Raw genomic sequence first — 18,287 nt, forward strand, 5'->3', positions numbered from 1 at the left:
CGCGAGCCACAGACACAAGCTTTTTATTAAGCTGCAGTTATGCCTAAGGCCTGCAGGGGCCGGTGTTTCACATAAAACGTGCAAACTCCTTAATGCACCTTTAACACTTCATGGAGCACTCGAGGCTAAACAAAGCCAATTCCAGAGTGCCATGTTACTTACCTCCACCAAGGAGGTTATGTAATCACTTCGGTTTGTTGGTTGGTTGGTTTGTTAGCAACATTACGGAAAAGGTAATGGACGTATTGCAATGAAACTTTGTGGAAAGGTGGGTCTTGGGCTAACTTACAATCCATTAAATTTTGGTGATGATCCGGATCACTATCTGGATCCACAAATTTTTTAAAGGATTCTTTTATCATTGACCGATAGGGTGTACCACCCAGCGGAACTTTAGTTTTAGTTCCTAGTCGGACCTGTTTCAGACGGAACAGTCACGCAGCAGCACGAGAAAATCGTCACAACTTGGCTTCTCTTCAAAACTTGATCAGAGCTTCGTCTGTAAGTGATTTCACCCGATGTTGGACTGTTTGTTTCCTTTGTTCTGCATCTGCATGTCTGTGACTGTGCTGTTTCTTTATTGCTGAGTTACGTTAGGGTGACAAGTTTCATTTGACCAGTGTAGTACTGTATCTATCCAGCAGAGGGCCTCAGTACTACGTCTTAAATTGATGACAGGCTTTGTTTACATCTGCTTAGTTATATTTATACATGGTGTTCTTATTGTTGTTGGTGACTGATTTGAGCTGTGGCGGAGGTCTGCGCTGAGTGCCACATTCTAATTTAAAATATGCACGATTGTGTCACTTATTGCAATAAAATGTATTGATCAGCATCAAAACTGACCACTGCACTTTTTATGTTTGTCTCCATTTGAATTTACAGAAGAGTTAGATCTTCCTCAGTGTTTCATGTTATTTTTCTGTTATCGACAGCCTAGACTTCGCACGGCCTGTTCGTCGTGGACTGAATCCCCTGCTTGATGACAGTCAGAGGGCTCTGGAAAGACTTGATCTGGGTCATGAAGCCTGTTCCTGCAGTCAGTTCACCGTTACAGGCAGAGCGGCCAACACCGACGGAGCACATGTGGCTGCACCTGGACCTGATGGCCCCCCAGTCTGCCCTCAGCGTCTCATTTTAGGGTTTATTCTAACTCAAAAGAACAACGCAAACATGGGGAGACAAAGCTGAGTGCATAATCTGTAGGAAACCAGGGAAAACGCAGGACTGAAATGAAGCCGACTTGAAAAAAGGTGAATGTGGAGTGAAACAGAAACGGAGGGACACAGTTCAGACGGGCTCTGAAATAATTTACATTATTTATTTAGAAAGTGTTACATACACATCTGGCATCAGTCCACTGCATCCCAACACAGACTGAGTATAAACCGAGGTGAAAAAGAATCAGACATACTCAGAACGTTCCGTAGTCAGGAGATATTTCTACAACGGTTTCACTGAAGTGAAAAAGCCATTTGATTCTCTAACGACTTCCAACAAAATGAAAAGCTGTACTTTGACTGGGTCTTAGAGAACTACAATATGTACACATGTGAGTTGAAACCGACGTTTGTGCACCGTTTCAACTGGTTTTAATCCTAAGACTAACTTCTACGACTCTTGATTTTGGCAACTTGGAAGAATAAAAAAAAAAAAAAAAAGCCTGCAAAAAGCAACACCATAAATGTTGGAAGAAAATCGTAATACTGCAGTGTCCAGAGGCGGCCGGCGGCCAGCGGAGCAGCGGCGGCTCAGCTCCCCAGCAGCAGCTTGCTGCCGCTCATGTCGGGGGGGAAGAGGTGGGGCGGCGAGGCGGCGCTGACGGGCCGGCCCAGCACCACCACCGGCCGCAGGTACTGCAGCTGCTTGATGGCCAGGTCTCCGCAGCCGGCCAGCGCCCGGTCCAGGATGGACTTCAGGTTGTGGACCGACGTCAGGTCGCCCGCCGCCGCCGGGGGCTTCAGCGGCGGCGAGCGGGAGCGTCTGCTGCGGGTGAGAGACACGCCCAGCTGGTTGTTCTCCTTGACGGAGCAGCTGCGTCTGAAGGCGTCCCGCCGCCGGGCCGGGGCGGAGCTCTTGTCTTTCGGGGAGGTGTCCTGGATGAACTTCAGGAAGGACGACTCGAAGCCGATGGGTTTGTAGGCTTCGATGTTGAACGGGCGCGGGGACGGGCTGCCAGTCGGAGGGTCTTTGAGGTTGGAAGGCGCCTCGGACAGTTCGTTCTTGCGTTTGAGCGGCTGGCGGAGAGGCGGCGCGGCGAGGGACAGCGAGCCGTTCAGCAGCTTGCCGGACGGGTCGTGGAAACCCTCGCCGGCCGTGAAGCGCAGCGAGCACGGCGGCGACAGGTCCACGGTGAGCGGCCGCAGCAGCGGCGTGATCTGGTCCAGACTCAGGCGCTCCTCCGGTCTGTGGGCGGGCGGGCTCTCCGTGGACTCGCCTGCACTGGCCTCGCCATTCAGCACCTCATCTGCTCCCACCAGGACCCCCTTCCTGTCCACAGGGGGCAGCTGCTCCTGCTGCTCCTCCTCCTGCTCGTCCTCCTGCTGCTCCCCAGGGAACCCTGGAGCAGCGCGACCCTCCTCCTGCTCCTGCTGCTCCTCCTCCTCCTCCTCCTCCTTCACGGCGGCGGTCTTCAGGGTGTGCAGGCTCACGGGGGCCGTCTGGCCTGAGTTGTCCGGCTCGCGGGCCCCGATGGGGGTGACTTCTCCGGCCGCGGTGGGGCGGGCCGACTTCCTCTGGATGAGCTCCTCCAGCTGCTCGGCGTTGAACACCAGCTTGTCCTGGTGCCGGAGCAGCAGGTCGCGGGTCATGCGGTGCACCCTCAGGTAGTGGCGGTTCAGGCTGTGGGTGGAGCTGACCACGGAGTGGCAGTCCTGGACCATGCAGGGGAAGGAGATGCGCGCGCTGCGGTCCTGACACATCTGCAGCGCCTCCTCGTGAGACCGATACTCATAAGAGCTGAAGGTCCTCCGCCGATCTCTCCTTGGTTTCTTGGCCTTGTCGTCGCCGGTTTTCTGCGGCTCCGGGGCGGCCGGGCCAGACTGCGGGGTCTGCGCGGGGGGCGGGGCGGGGTCTTCGGTCTTGGGGGGAACGATCAGCTTCTTCTGGCAGCCGGTGATGGACTTCTTGTGGGTGCTCTGCAGACGCACCACCAGGGAGTCGTAGCACTCGTAGTGGCTGTACAGCGCGTGCTTCTTCAGCGCCTCGTCGTGGCTGAACACCTGCGTGCAGCCGTCGAACGTGCAGCGCACGAGCGCGGGCGGCGGCTGCGAGTGGATCTCCCGGGTGTGGCGCACCAGGCTGCTCCTCAGGTGGTAGGAGGCGCTGCAGTTCAGGAAGTGGCATTTGAACCGGGGCTGAGGCTCGTCGGAGCTCGGAGCGGGCCTCTTCTTGGCCGGCTCCTTGCGGACCTCGGAGGTGCACTGCACGTCCACGTCCTGCTCCAGCAGCAGCTGCGAGCGGTTGTAGTGGTGGACCAGCTGCAGGTGGCGCACCAGGCCCCCCTGGGTGGAGAACGCTGCGTCGCAGTTCTTTGCCACGCAGTGGAAGGGCTTGCTGAACTTGTCCAGGATGTAGCACAGGTTACCTTTGGCTACCAAACGCCTCGCCCTCACCTGGGACGTCTGGTGGTCTTTCTTCCCCTCCTGCTGGCCGTCTTCAGGCCTGCGCTCCTCGTCCTCTCTGGACGCAGGACTCTCAAACTTCTGTCCATTCTCACTGACGGCCTTGACGCTCTTGGCCTTGTGCAGGCGCGGTGCCTTGATGTCTTTCTTCTTCAGCTTCAGGCTGTGCCGTGCCATGGACGCTTGTGTTTTCAGAGACGAGGCTGCTCTGCTGCCCTCCTGCACCGACGTGCAGATCATGGACTCCACGGAGGCGGGGCTGAGCTTATGGACCTGGATGTAATGAGAGCGCAGCACGTTTTTCTGCCGGTGGCTGTTGGAGCAGAGCTGGCAGACGTAAGGCTTGAAGGAGGTGGTTTTCAGGGAGGTCAGTCTCTTGGCCTGCTCCAGCGTGCGGCCGTGCCTGGTGTTGTAGTGACGCTGTAAGCTGTAGCTCTGCGCCGTCCTGAAGCCGCAGCCCTTCGCCTGGCAGACGTACGGCTTGGCGGTGCTCAGCAGCTCCAGGCCGTCTTCTTCTTTGACCGAGACCGTCGCGGCGGACAGATGTGGTCTCTTCTGAAGCAGCACCACTGGAGGCTTGGCCATGATCGCCCGATGAAGAGCCACCTGAGACGAATTTGAGTCGGTGTCGGACGCTGAAGACTCCTTTGGTAAACAGTGAGAAGACGTAGAATTGAGATCCAGGCGACTGAGCCCCATCAGGATTTCTCTGAGAGGGTCATTCTTTGTTGCTTCGGTGCTTTTGGACACAGCGAATGCTTTTCTTTCTTGGTTTGCTTCTCCGGCAGCGGAGGGCAGATTGTGCCCGGGGCCGACGGGGTCCGGCTCGGGTTCGGTCTTGATGGCTTTGGACTTGGAGCCGTGCTCTTTTTCATGCTTGTGTTCTTTGTTCTCCAGCTTCAGGTGTTCTGGGTGAGCACATTTCAGATGCCTCTGCACGTCTCTGGCTCTGGAGAAAGTCATGCCGCACTTCTCAAAGCCGCAGGTGAACTTGCTCCCGTCGAAACACACGGCCACCAGGGTCATTGTTGCTTTAGGTTCCGCGACCTCTGACCTGTGCGGCGGCGCGTCGCAGCCGGCCGGGTGGAGGTCGTCCCCGTTGGTCAGCCCCTCCGGCTCCACGGACCTGAGGCGGGCCGCCGCTTCGGGAAGCGTCTTGAAGAGTTTCCGCTTGGCTCTGCGCTGAGCTTCGAAGTCGGACTCGGAGAAGGTGATGTCGTGCGAGGCTAAGTGCTTGACGAAGTCCTTCTTGGAGAAGTGGTACTGGCGGCAGTCCGGGCCGCTGCAGGTGAACGCCGCGTCCCGGAAGTGCTGCGCCTCGTGGTGGTAGATCTGGCCCAGGTCGGAGTACGTCACGTAGCAGCCCTGCAGCTCGCACTGGTAGTTGAGCAGGTAGCCGTGGGTCTGTTTGTGCGTGACCAGCTCGTTGGACGTGGTGAAGCGAGCGCCGCAGCCCATCACCACGCACATGTAGGGCCGCTCGCCGTAGTGGACCCTGCGGTGTTTGCGGTGATGGTACGCCGAGACGAAGTGGCGTCTGCAGAAGACGCACTTCTCCCTCTTGTCCCTCATCTGGTGGAAATACTTGACGTTGTCGTCGCCGATGTGCTCGGACTTCAGGTGCACGTACAGGTACTTTGAGTGCTTGAAGACTCGGGTGCAGCCGGTCCCCGGACACGGGTACTCGTCTCTGTTCTGCAGCTTGTAGTGCCGGTCGATGTACTCGAAGGTGACGTGCTCGTCGTCGTCCACGTGCTTCTCCGCGGCCGTGCCGACCTGCTCCACGATGTGGTGCAGCACGTCCGGGTCGTGGGTGGACTTGTAGTACAGCATCAACGAGGGGTCCACGGTGATCTCGCCCGGCTCGATGTCGTCGTCGTCGTCCAGGCGCTTCTGCACGTCCTCTTTCTTCACGTCCGCCGCCGTCCTGCCCTCAACGTGTTCTCTCAAGTGAGGAACCAGATCCTTCCTGCTCCTGAACGCGTCCTTGCAGACGGGACACGGGTGGTGGTTTTCCGCCGCGTGTCTCTTGGAGTGGTGGACGATCTGCGAGTCGGACACAGACCTCCTGCAGAGCCGACAGCACAGCTTGGGTTTCTGAGCCTCCGACTCTCCGCTGGGCTCTTTCTGCTCGCCGCTGGGCGGTTTGTGGTGCTGCTCGGGACCGAGTCCTCCGTTTACTACACTGTGCTGTTGGGGTTCTGCTTTGACGGCGGCTCCTTGTGGCTCCGGGCTCTCCCGTCTGTCTGCCGCCTCCTCCTCCTCAGCGTCCGACTCGGGCTTCAGCCCCAGCAGAGACGCGCAGTGGTACTTCAGCGTTTTCCAGTCCCAGAACTCGGGGTCAAAAGGCCAGTAAGCTTTCAGCGCTAGAAGCAACTCGCAGCGCAGCGAGTTGGGAATCGACCCGCTTTCCTGGTCGTACTTTTGGTCCGGGCGTAGGTAGAGCTCCTCCAGACGTCTGAAGGAGTCCTGGCAGGGGCCGAGCAGAAACTCCGTCAGCTGGCAGGCTCGCCACACTTCCAGGTCGTCCTGCAGGAGGCAGGACATCGTCTTACAGATGGAGATCCTCGTTTCGGAGTCGTCTCCCCTTGGAAGTTGCAGAGCTTTGACACAGAGTTCAACCGAAGCAGAAGTCCCAAGTTCCTCTGCCTGAGGGGGGAAAAAAACATTTTTAATATCAAACAGGGACAGAAAGCATTTTGTGTCTCATGAAAACGAGGAGACTTCAAATTCAGTATTGACAACCAGTCCAGGGCAGGTCGGAGCGGAGCGTCCATCTACACACTGCAGCTCGCTGCTAATGAGTGGATCACTTAGACTTTAATCATGGTTAGCATGTAGCATGTAGCATCACTAGTGTGTGAGTCCTGAAGCTCTTTAGCATGTAGCATGTAGCCCGGCTCAGAGCTACGTAGCTGCTCCTGATTGGACAGAATCATCTCGGGCTCTGTCTGCTCCTGGAGGTCAAACTGGACCAAGATGGCGGCTCGGTCACAAACTTTGTCTTTTTTTACTGAAACATGAGGAGAGGAAGCAGCTGCAGCTGGTTCTGGTTCTGCTGCAGCTGCTTTAGACCTTTAACCAAAGGTTCTCCATACGTCACACCTCTGCTATCTGCGACTCAATTGCATAAATTAGCAAGATTCTACTTTATGCAAATGAGCTGAGAGCAGTTCTGGGCGCCGCAGCAGTCCCAGCATGCAGTGCGGTGCGTTTCGCATAGACAGTGAATGGGATGCTGGAAACCGAGGGATCCTGAGGACACTAGCCTCCAGCAGCGTTGACTCCGATCCACATCGATATCGGCACTGGCAACATTCTAAAATATCAGCACGTTGGCACAGAGATTGGGCCATGGTACATGAAACTACAATGCTTTAAACTCCCTGTGACCAGCAGGTGGCGCTAGTGCTCCCACTCACCTCTGTCTGAATGACCCGAACCAGGTAGAGTAAGTGATGGACCGTTTTGGCGATGGCGCCCAGCTGAAGGCATCGCTCCAGGAGGGACAGCAGCGACGGGTCCAGCCTCCTCTGAAGCTTACTCCACAGCAGAGTCAGCTCCCTGCGACGACAGGACAACGGCTCAGCACAGGCCCTGCAGCCGGGCGCCAGCAGGGGGCGCCGCCAGGCCGGCCGGGCGCCAGCAGGGGGCGCCGCCAGGCCGGCCGGGCGCCAGCAGGGGGCGCCGCCAGGCCGGCCGGGCGCCAGCAGGCCAGCCGGGCGTCACTAATGCTGTATATAGTAGAGCTACACACTCACTGCCCCCTGAGAGACGGCAAATCGGAGCTGACTTCCAGTGGTGGCAAGAAGCGGATTCAGAGTGCCAGATCCAGATTCAGATTCCAGATTCAGATCCGCACATTCACTACGCTGTGGAACACCAACAAATAATATTGCAGCATTACGACACTGAAGCAAATACTGGGAACTACTTTTTCTTTTGAGATCACTACGCCCAGACGCCATGTTTAGTAAGTAGTTCCGTCTCAACAATCTTCGCATAAACAACTCAATCTGGTCATTTTGCATTAATATTCCACAGCGTAGTGAATGTGCGGATTATAACATGTCCACCAAAGTGTTTTGGGGTTGTTGGATTGTGTATTTGATGAGTTTGACGAGGGAGAACAAAAATACCATCCACTTCCATTGTGTCCGTCCAGAAAACCTTCCCCGACTCACCACTGAATAAACAACAGCTCGCCTCACAGAAACAGTCAGCATGCTGTTCTAATGACTGAGGAGTTGTGCTAAATGGGCCAATTTGCCAAAATGTTGAAGTATCCCCTTAATTGTTAATGGTTGCTCATTATTTTAATTTAGTACTTTTCTTGTCGTGTGCGGCTATGAAAATGATCGAGGATGGGTTTTTGGCTTTCATAGTGATTTGCAGCCATTCATTGTGAGAATGTTTTCTTCCAGGTATTGTTGAAACAGAGACAAATCTTTTGGAAATTTGCCATGTTAATTCTTTTATCAAATGTTTTAGATCGCAGTGAGGACAACCCAGACCAGCCTGGCAGCAGGGGCATTACACCAGCACTGAGCCTGAACAAGAGCCTGAAGAGGGCAGTCCTGCTGTGAGCGAAGACCATCCATACCGTACAGACAGCGACCACCCGAAGAGGAAATACGACCATCTCACTGTACATCATGACAAGCTGAGGCAGGACTTCAACCATGCCCAGCGTAGAGAGAAGCGCTGCAGACTGACGCTGGAGGCCATGCTATCCAAAAGCAAGGAAAGACAAGAAGCCCTGTCCGATGATGCTCATGCCATGCTTGAAGCACATAAAGGTATTTCTTGTTTAGAAGTACATATGAGTGACATGCAGCCTATTTAAATATAATAATTATGTAACCGCACACCGCCCACCCACACAGTGCACTAGAATCGAGATCTTCATGAGATGATGACTGGTTCACAGATAACTGTCACCTTTTTCACCGACTGTAAATAAACTTCTATTTTTTGTTGCAATTACTGTGTTTCATGCTTACATACATTTTATACTGTAGTTATATTGTAATTATTTTATTATATAGTATATATTTATGGGGATAGCTATATGGTATGTGTGGGTATATATTATGTATTTATATGCATATATATGTCATATTATATGATGTTCTAGGATGTATGATTTTAAAACTTGGTACTAGTTAAAAAAGCGTAGGAATATTAAAGACTTTACTTCTTCCTTCTCCTTTCGAACTATGCTGTGTTATGTTGTTTTTTCTTTTTCTTTGATTTGCATTAACTTTCTTTTATCATTTTTTCTTCTGTATGTACAAATTAGCTACATACCTTATACATGTTCAAAAAATACATTCATTTTTTCCATTTCTTGTCTTCCTTTGGCTGTTTCACTCAGTCAGTTTTAATTATTCTAGAAATGAGTGTCCATTGTATTCAATGAAGCTCTTCTGATTAAATTGACTTCATTTTTTATTACACTACTGACTTTATTTTTTACATTTTATTCTGAAAACCCTCTGTGTATGTTAAGGTATTACATAAATAATGTGCTGTTCTGACTGCAAGAATTGCTCCTCCAGAAACTTTTTATGGCCATTTTAGTGGGAGGAAAAGAGCAACCAGTCCAAGGTCTGTGGGTCTGAGCAGCTGTGAAAGACCTACTGAATCATTTGAATTGGAGAAAAGTTGTTTAAAACATGAACTTTCTTATTTGGCAGTGGTTGAAATATTTTCTCGAGCCCATGCAGTGAAACGCTCCTGCTCCAGAAAGTATGAAACATTTATTATTGACACAGTCACTGCATCAGCATGCAGCAGTGGTGACTGAGCGGTCTCTGTCTGCTGTCGCCTCATGGAGGCAGAACGTGAGACGAGGCTCAATATGAAGGATACTGGAATGGAGGCTCCGGGGTTGTTGTCATATGAGTGTGACTGCTGTAGAAGCAGGCTTTGTTTTTTCCTGTCTGTGAGGGCTAAACAACGCTGTGGTCGCCATGACAACGTGCCTAGGACAGAGATTTACTGTCTGCTAACAGTCAGAGCCATAACATAACACATATTGTCCCATCAGTGATGACCAGCAGCCTTGAAGTCTGTATTTACCCAGGATTCCACAGCGCCCACAGCTTCTGCCACTACCGGGAGTCAGCGCCGGTTTGCCGCTGCTGTCCGCCGAGCAGCGAGCGGTCTACTACTATACACGTCAATGGGCATCACACTCACCAGGAGCTGTACAGGCTCTGCTGCTGCAGCTGCTGGGTGAGGAAGGTGGTGCACAGGATGAAGGCGGTGTTCTCCTCCCCCTCCGTCTCCAGGTTGCAGGTGATCTCCAGCACGTCCTTGCAGTCCAGTCTGGAGATCTGTCAGGCAGGAAATCACAGAGCTGTGTCTGAACAGAGCCCGACAACACGCTGCAGCTCGCCTGCCAGGCCACTAGTGGGAGCTGTGCTGTTTAATACCATGAGCTCCACCGAACAGACCAGGCAGGACCTGCAGGACCCGCAGGAACCCGGTCTCCATGACGACAGTGGCTTAAACAGACAGAACTCTTCTAAAAAGCTGCTCTGAACAAGCAGCTAAAACAAAGCTTCGTCTTCTGAGGGGATGAAAATCTCTGTGGCGTTCCTCAGGGCTCCATCCAGGGCTCCTTTTATTGAACACCAGGAAGAGGTTCTCTCAGTGATCCAGACTCTGAGGTCCTCAGGAAGAGGTCCTGTCAGTCTTCTTCTCTCCTCACCTGTGGACCAGACCTCCTGCTGGCACCAACTTCTTCTACTACAGGTTGTACTTCGTTTCCCACCTCTGTGTGAATAAAGTTAGTATTTTAACTTCCCCATCAGCAGGTTTGCACGCTCAGGCTTCAGATTAATTAACTTCATATCACCAGCTGAACACGCTCTGTGGTAGGCCTGGGCGATTATATGATCGTGATTGGTGATCGTGATTAATTTCCAGTCGATCACGGTGATCAGCTGTGAGTGCATTTACTCGATCAGACATGGCGGAAATGTCCGTGACACAGTCGACTTTTTCCTGCTCAACTTCCGCCTGCAAGTTGTCTGAGAAGTAAACAGAGATGGAGCTGAACGTGGAGCAGCGAAGCAGATGAAGTCAGCCATGTATTGGCGTTATCCTCTGAAGATGAGGCTGCTGCTGACAGGACAGGCTGCTCCACCCGCACCGCTGCTAGCTCACCGCTGCTAGCATACCGATCCGCAAAGAATCTGGTCTTTTGAGTCCAGGAACTACTTGTGATACAGTTTAACTAACGATCGTTCAGTTCTTCTCTTTTACTGAAAATGACGGTGCATCGCATCATTGAACATATCACCACTTCTTGCCGCTAACGCTCTGTTTCTAACAACATGCAGAGAGCCTGCAGGCTGCAGCGCCGGTCTTCTTCTGTGGTGTCTGTGTAAAATAAGGTTGAACATGCAAACAGCACCCCTGGTGGCATGAAGTGCAAATGCAGTCATGGCGTCGCCTGTGGCCGTGGTCTGAATGAGGATCTCCCTGGAGTTACTCCAAATGTTTCAGAAACCAGAATATTTATCTTAACACTAATATTGACTGCACGTAAATGTAGCCAGTGCTGTCTTTTCAGGCCACTGCACCATACGAGCAACATTGTAAGAGGAGAAAAATGATTAATTTTGTCTATTTTTTTATATTATTGTAGTTTTGCACCGTTACATTTTAAATCTAATCTGTCCAATCTAGATTATTTAAATTTTGTACATTTGATGCAAGCATTAATGATGGCAGCAGCATATTTAGCATCATAACTTGAAAATAATGTTTATATTCTAAAGCACCTTCATTATCCCCAGGCGGTTTCTTTAGTTTTTTAATCTTTTATAGCAACAAAAGTCCTCAGGGCTGTAAACTGTCACACTTTAACTAACGATCGTTCAGTTCTTCTCTTTTACTGAAAAAACGGTGCATCGCAAGATTTTATTGTCTTGGTGCTAGATTTTTTTTCCCATTTACTGCACTGTTAAGTGAGATTGTGCTTATAATTTTCTATGTTTATATTATTTAATTTGCATTGCTGTTTGCTTGGTTTGTTAATAAAATGTTAAACTATTCTATAGTTCTAGTTTTCAGTGCAGATGCATTAAAACTGGTTTAAAAAACAATATAGCATATCGTGATTTTAATCGAGATTGAATGATATGAAAAAAAATATCGTGATCATTTTTTTTGCCATATCGCCCAGCCCTACTCTGTGGTTCAGGTTTAAACTCTCAGTATTTCAAGGATCTGAAAGGGAATGAGGGATATAAACTTGAGCATCTTCAGGGTGCGTGTGACCTTTGACCTGCAGTGACCCTGACGGTCTGCAGAGGGCAGCGGACCCGGCCGGGTTACCTCCATGATGGCCTCTTCGTTGGGCAGCAGGTGGCAGAGCAGCGAGATGTAGGTCTGCCGGAACATGGCCTGGTTGGAGATGCAGCTGCACTCCGTGCACGCTTTGGCCAGAACCACGGCTTTGGCAACCTCCCCCATCTTCTCCAGGTGCTTCACCCGCATCTCCATGAAGCCCTCGCCCTCCAGGCTGATGTACGTATTAACTGAAGACACAGTGAAGCAACACGTGAGGCGCCGGCGTGGAGAGCGGCGAGCAGCAGAGCCTGGGCGGGGTCGGAGGTCAGCTCACCCTCCTCGGGGCTGGTGGTCTGTCCGGTCAGCAGCGAGGTCAGGACGGGGTTGCTCCAGGCGCCGCCCTCCCCCGTGATCTGCAGCAAGGCCTGCAGGTCGGTGCTCCCGTAGCGCAGCAGGGTATCATGGGCGATCTGCGAGGAGGAAACCCGGTCAGCTCAGCGAAAAGACTCATCAGGGACCGGGTCCCGGTCCGGGTTGGACCCGGAGCCTCCCCGGGCGGGGCGTACCTGGACGGAGTGGTGGAACTGAACCCAGGCCTCGTACGGGATCTCATTCTCTGGCACCGACAGCAGCAGCTCGAAGCAGCTCCTGGAGGACAGAAACAGCTGATCAGAGCTCCAGACACACACCTGGTGGGCGGGGCCAGGGAGCAGCAGGGCTCTCCTGATTGGTCACATTTATGAGGGAGCAGCAGACGGTGTGGCTGGATGCTGATGGACCAGGGGAACGTGTGAGGAGGGTTCCTCGCCTCCAAACAGAGTGAGGTACCGGAGCAGAACCCGACCGTGAAGCCTGGTCTCAGCCCCGGAGCGGGACGTTTCTGCTTCAGACCCACTGAGCGAAGCGAGCCGTCGCCACGGCGTCAGAGCTGAGGCAACGCCACAAACTGTCCTCTTTCCTGACCCAGGTCCCCGGCTGATCCAGAACCTTCCGACAGGCCGCTCCCCCAGACCAGGGCTCCACGGAGCCACTCCCATGATGCAGCAATGAGAGAGGGGGCGACGGGTCTTCCAGATGTTTGCATTAGCAGCTCACAGTGTGTCACGTCACTAATCAGTCTATTTTCAGCCCGACTCGTCTGCACTTCAATAGAGAGGAGGTAAAAATAGCCTCAGCCTGCTGCATCCTGCAGGCTCCTCCTCAGTCCTGCTTCACATCAGACAGGTGTGAACAGCAGACCTGTGGTTCCTAACACAACACGTTCCGGATCCAGGCAGACCGGTCATCATTACTTCATGTCTGACATTCAAACCAAGAGTCAAATAACATCAGAAAGTCAGGAAACAGCTCAAACGAGGGGTTTCGCCTCCAAACACACAAAACCTGCTGTTTGAAAGCAAGAGACGGGGCTTCATGTCAGAGCCAGGAGAACCCTCACTCCTGGGATGAACGGATGAAAAATCCAGCAAAACCACGTGTGGCTCCACAGACTGCCCTGAGACGGCCCTGGGGGGGGGGAGCCTCCAGCCCCAGAGGACAAGGACCCGACGGTGCACTGTGTGAGGAGACAGCAGAGAAACTGCACCTGAGAGAGCAAACCTCTGAGCCTCCAGCACACCGCAAACACCTGGAGGAGGAGGCCCAGCTCCTGCATCAGCTGGACAGCTGTAGAGCCGCTACAGAGCAGCTGTAGAGCCGCTACAGAGGAGCTGTAGGCCGCTATAGAGGAGCTGTAGAGCCGCTACAGAGGAGCTGTAGAGTCGCTATAGAGGAGCTGTAGAGCCGCTACAGAGGAGCTGTAGAGCCGCTACAGAGGAGCTGTAGAGCCGCTACAGAGCAGCTGTAGAGCCGCTACAGAGCAGCTGTAGAGCCGCTACAGAGGAGCTGTAGGCCGCTACAGAGGAGCTGTAGAGCCGCTATAGAGGAGCTGTAGGCCGCTATAGAGGAGCTGTAGAGCCGCTACAGAGGAGCTGTAGAGTCACTATAGAGGAGCTGTAGAGCCGCTACAGAGGAGCTGTAGAGCCGCTATAGAGGAGCTGTAGAGCCGCTACAGAGGAGCTGTAGAGTCTCTATAGAGGAGCTGTAGAGTCTCTATAGAGTCACTATAGAGGAGCTGTAGAGTCACTACAGAGGAGCTGTAGAGTCTCACAGAGCGAACAGAGGACTGCCGCTGCTCACAGCTGCAGAGTGGAGATAAGGACTGAGGCCTGCAGAGTTCACATCTCTGCAGCTGGAGATAAAGAGTTTCCTCTACAGGCAGTGAAGATTAGTAAAAGCATTTTGACAACCATCAGCTGAATTCTAATTTCACTCAGTTTGCAGTTACTGTTGGAATCAAAGCTGAAATATACACATTAGTGTTTGATGACATTTTGTTGAGAGCTAAAAACTGGTTGGAGATGAACTGATCTGACAGTAGATCCATCTGGTGTTGAGGACCGACAGGGACGCTGTGCTGGCCCCGGTACTCACAGAGCCAGCCTCTTCAGGACCAGGGCCACTCTGTCGGAGTCTGCAGTCAGGTGTGAGCGGGCCGCAGCGAAGCAGTTTATGGACAGGCAGTAGACCTCCAGCAGGGGAAGACCGTGCTCCATGGAGTTCCTGCTCCCGGCATAGTGCATCAGCGCCTGCAAACAACACACACACCGGCATTAGACACTGGGAGGAAGCATGTGATCACACACACCGACATCAGGTGGGAGGAGATGATTAAATGAAGAGCAGGAGGTCTAGCCGAGCGATCCCAGCTGACTCTACGGTGTGAGGCACACCTGATTGGGCCGGGGGGGACTGCGGAGCGTCTGGTCGCCCCAGACCCGCCCCGCAGCACCCGCAGGAGCGCCACGGCTTCCTGACCGAGGTGTGTGAAGCCCGTGTTGGTGGATGACGGGGTGTTTCGGTCCCGGTCACCTGTCTGCAGGTATCACGGGCTGCAGCGCTCCGTCGGACCGAACGTCCCGGGAGTCTCATTTAGCAGACAGCAGGAGCCTGGCAGGGCGGCGGCGTCCACAGAGACGCCAAATTAATCCCCCTCTGCCTCAATATACCAAGCCTGTGGAGGGGAGCAGAGAACGCAGCCCTGGCCCCAGGGACCTATGGCAGGGTGCTAATTACATCTGGACGACTTCCGAGAGGATCGACTGCTGTCTGCGTGTGTTTGGAATCAACCTGAAACAAAGAGACCAGAAACTAAACCCGACCAGACATGAAGCAGTCCTCACTGCAGGGACAACCTGCTGTTCATCCTATAGCGGGGATTTTAACCATCGACTCCAGCGTCAGAGACAGGAGAGGAAACAGACGCGCTTTAACGCCTCAGACAGAGCAAAAGGAGAGAGTCCAGTTTAACTGAGGAAGCCGTCCGTCAGGTTGGACTCCGGCTGCAGGTCGGCTTGTTAAAGACACATCTGAGTGCAGAACAAGCAGGAGGAGCTGCAGGATTCTCTCTTTAAAAACACTTTCATCATAAACAAATTTCACAGGCAGCTTCATTTGTAATTCAAATACCTGCACCGAGGAAACGAACACGACCGTCAGCTTCTATATTCAGGAAGTACCACATCACGGCTATGCTTGAGACCTGCTATTAACGTCACATTTCTCCGTCATCGCTACAACATGTTGATTTGCAGATTCAAAACAGCAGTAAACTGCATTTTAATATGGGTGGGAATGCTAAGTTATGGAGTATTATTAATAATAATGTGTACCTTAACACTAATGTTAACACTGAACACGTTTTGGACAACATGATCAGTAACAATGACTGGAGTTTGAAATGTCAGCGATTTAAGGGAATGGCGTTTAGAAGAAAGAAAAACATGAGCTATGTAAATATAACAGATTCTAAAAGTGCCAGTGTGACGAAGGTTTAATCCAGAACAGAAAGACCGTCCACTGATGGGGTCTGGTCACAGCTTTACATCTGAGCCAACCTGATCTGGTCCATTTCAAGAGTTCATAGCAGGAACTGGTAAAAACCCGAGCTGTGAGCTCAGGGCCGATACAGCGAAGCTTCCCTGCCTTCAGCCTTTAAAGCTACAAGTTACAGAAAACACCTGTGTCTGAAAACTTGTGCCCCAGTGCAGATTTGAGAAAACGGCCTGAGACGGGAGAAGAGTTTAGAGACAGCATGAGACAGAAGCATCATCTGAAACGTGTGCGTTTGCAAGGAAACACGTAACACTGAAACGTGTGTGTTTGCAGTCCTCCAGGATTCTGACCGGCCAGCACCAACCATAACCCCCCCATAGGTGTGGCGTGTTCAGTCGCTCTGAACGAGGTTCAGCTGAGGGACTGTGTTAATGGATCCTCGTCAGAAAATGTAGAAAGGGGAAAAGTCTGCTGTAGTAAACACTGCTGTGTTTTTACGTTTCCTCTGAGGCTCGCTGTCACGATTAAAGGTGAATTCATGTTTGTGGCGCCCGGAATATTTGCTTTTATTGAGTAACGGACCATCCAGCCCTGCTTAACTCTGTGTGTGTGTGTGTGTATGTGTGTGTGTGTGTGTATGTGTGTGTATCATGCCTGTTATCAGATCTGACCCCTGTCACCAGCGTTTAAAGGCTCACTCACACACCCACACCCACACACACACACACACACACACACACACACACACAGAGGAAGGGCCAGGTCTTTACCTGTGTGTGTGTTGCTGAACACAGGTTGAACTTCCTCAGTGGCCTGTCACACACATCCAGACATGGTGAACAGCAGTGTGTGGACTGCAGCTGCAGAGTGTGTGTGTGTGTGTGTGTGTGTGTGTGTGTGTGTGTGTGTGTGTGTGTCGCTGAGCAGGACTGACAGTCATCCTCGGATCAATCACCCCGGATGTCTCCCTCATAAACACTCCGGACACACAGAGGCTCCCGCAGCCCCGCCCAGGTGCATGCAGTCTGACCAGGTGTGTGTGTGTGTGTGTGTGTGTGTGTGTGTCCTGGACATGTGAACGCCATGAAGAGTTGCCGACATGAACTTCAGAGCAGATGAATGAGTGAACGCGGCTCCGTGGGAACTTGTCATTAGCATGGCTCGGCTCGGCTCCGCTCGCCGGCCGGACCCGGGCGGAGCGCACCCTGCGAGCGGGAGCGGGACGCGGCTGGAGCGGGGCTAAAGAGAGGCGGAGAGCCGGCAAACGCCGCGGATCGGAGCCGCGTGGAGGCCGGGGCCGGGGCCCGAGCCCCGGGACCGGCTAACGGTGCTAGCCGAGCCGCGGCGCCCGCCGCTTGGACACACTACCTGGCAGAAGTTGTCGCAGTACTCCGTGGAGGACGCCGTGGACACGTCCTGCTGCCTGAGGACGTCTTCGAAAGCTCTCAGCGTAGCCAGCAGGGTCTCCATCGCCACCAGGGTGTCCTCGGCCGTGTCCAGGGCCCAGTCGCTCCATTCGTGCTCCGCTTCCACATTATTCTCCGCCGCCATCTTCGTCCTCCTGCACGGCGCGTATGCAGCAGCCGGCGGTGCGTTCACGGACCGTGGGAGCTTTTAATGCTGGGCACCTGAGGAGGGGAACGGGGGAGGGGGGAGGGGGGAGGGGGAGGGGACAGGGAGGGAGGGACGGGAGGCAGAGAGACGGGGGACATGAGACAGATGGAGGGAATGGGGGACAAGGGACGACAGGGGAGCAGAGGAGTGGGTTTGAGGTCAGGGGGCAGAGGGGGGACAGGAGGGCAGATGGAGGGACAGGGGAGCAGAGAGGGGAAATGTGGACAAGGGGCAGAGGGGTGAATGGGGAGGTTCAGAGAGGGGACAGGGGGCAGATGGAGGAGGATATAAGAGGACAAGGGAGGACAGAGGGGGGGATAGGGGAGCAGAAGGGGGGAAATGGGGTCAGCAGGGCTGAGAGGTGATGGGGGGGACAGTGAGGTGGATGGAGGAAGACATGGGGGGGTCAAACGAGGACAGGGTGGGGGGGTGGAGCGAGGAAGGTGAGGGTAGACAGGGGTGAAGGAGGTGGGTGGGGGAGCAGGGGGAGGACAGAGGGTGGCTGGGGAGAAGGGGGGTAGATGGGGGGGCAGACACGGTAGAGGGGGTGGGGGGGCAGGGGGGACAGGGGGTGGATGGGGGGACAGTGGAGCAGTGGGGGACACGGATGGCTATCAGGTCCTCGTCTCTCATTCAGCCAGTCATATGGAAACATTTAGTCTTTATTGACTCTTCTGTCCCAGCTGAAGGTCCAACCTGGACACCTCTGTTCTGGAGAGTTAAAATATTTTAAAAGTAATTAATTACGAGGCAAAGTAAGAAATGCATTACTTAAATTCTGTTTAAATATGTCAAAGTATTTGGATCTCCTCTCAATAGAACTTTAAGACACATGTTCAATTTTTGATCATAAAACTTAGAAACAAATGG

General features: G+C 53.1%; 1 protein-coding gene across 1 annotated transcript; it reads right to left on the minus strand.

Moving 5' to 3' along the window:
- Window positions 1–1,308: 1,308 nt before the first annotated feature.
- Window positions 1,309–17,378, minus strand: LOC115406542 (zinc finger protein Rlf-like). The gene is made up of 8 exons (XM_030116650.1): window positions 17,172–17,378; window positions 14,403–14,557; window positions 12,497–12,578; window positions 12,265–12,400; window positions 11,976–12,178; window positions 9,828–9,964; window positions 7,046–7,187; window positions 1,309–6,272 (listed from the first exon to the last, which is right to left on the minus strand). The coding sequence occupies exons 1-8, from the start codon at window positions 17,352–17,354 to the stop codon at window positions 1,752–1,754; spliced, it is 5,559 nt and encodes a 1,852-aa protein (XP_029972510.1). The 5' UTR covers window positions 17,355–17,378; the 3' UTR covers window positions 1,309–1,751.
- Between the last annotated feature and the right edge of the window lie 909 nt (window positions 17,379–18,287).

The sequence above is a fragment of the Salarias fasciatus genome, chromosome 19, assembly GCF_902148845.1.
Source record: "Salarias fasciatus chromosome 19, fSalaFa1.1, whole genome shotgun sequence".
In the NCBI taxonomy this organism is placed as follows: domain Eukaryota; kingdom Metazoa; phylum Chordata; class Actinopteri; order Blenniiformes; family Blenniidae; genus Salarias; species Salarias fasciatus.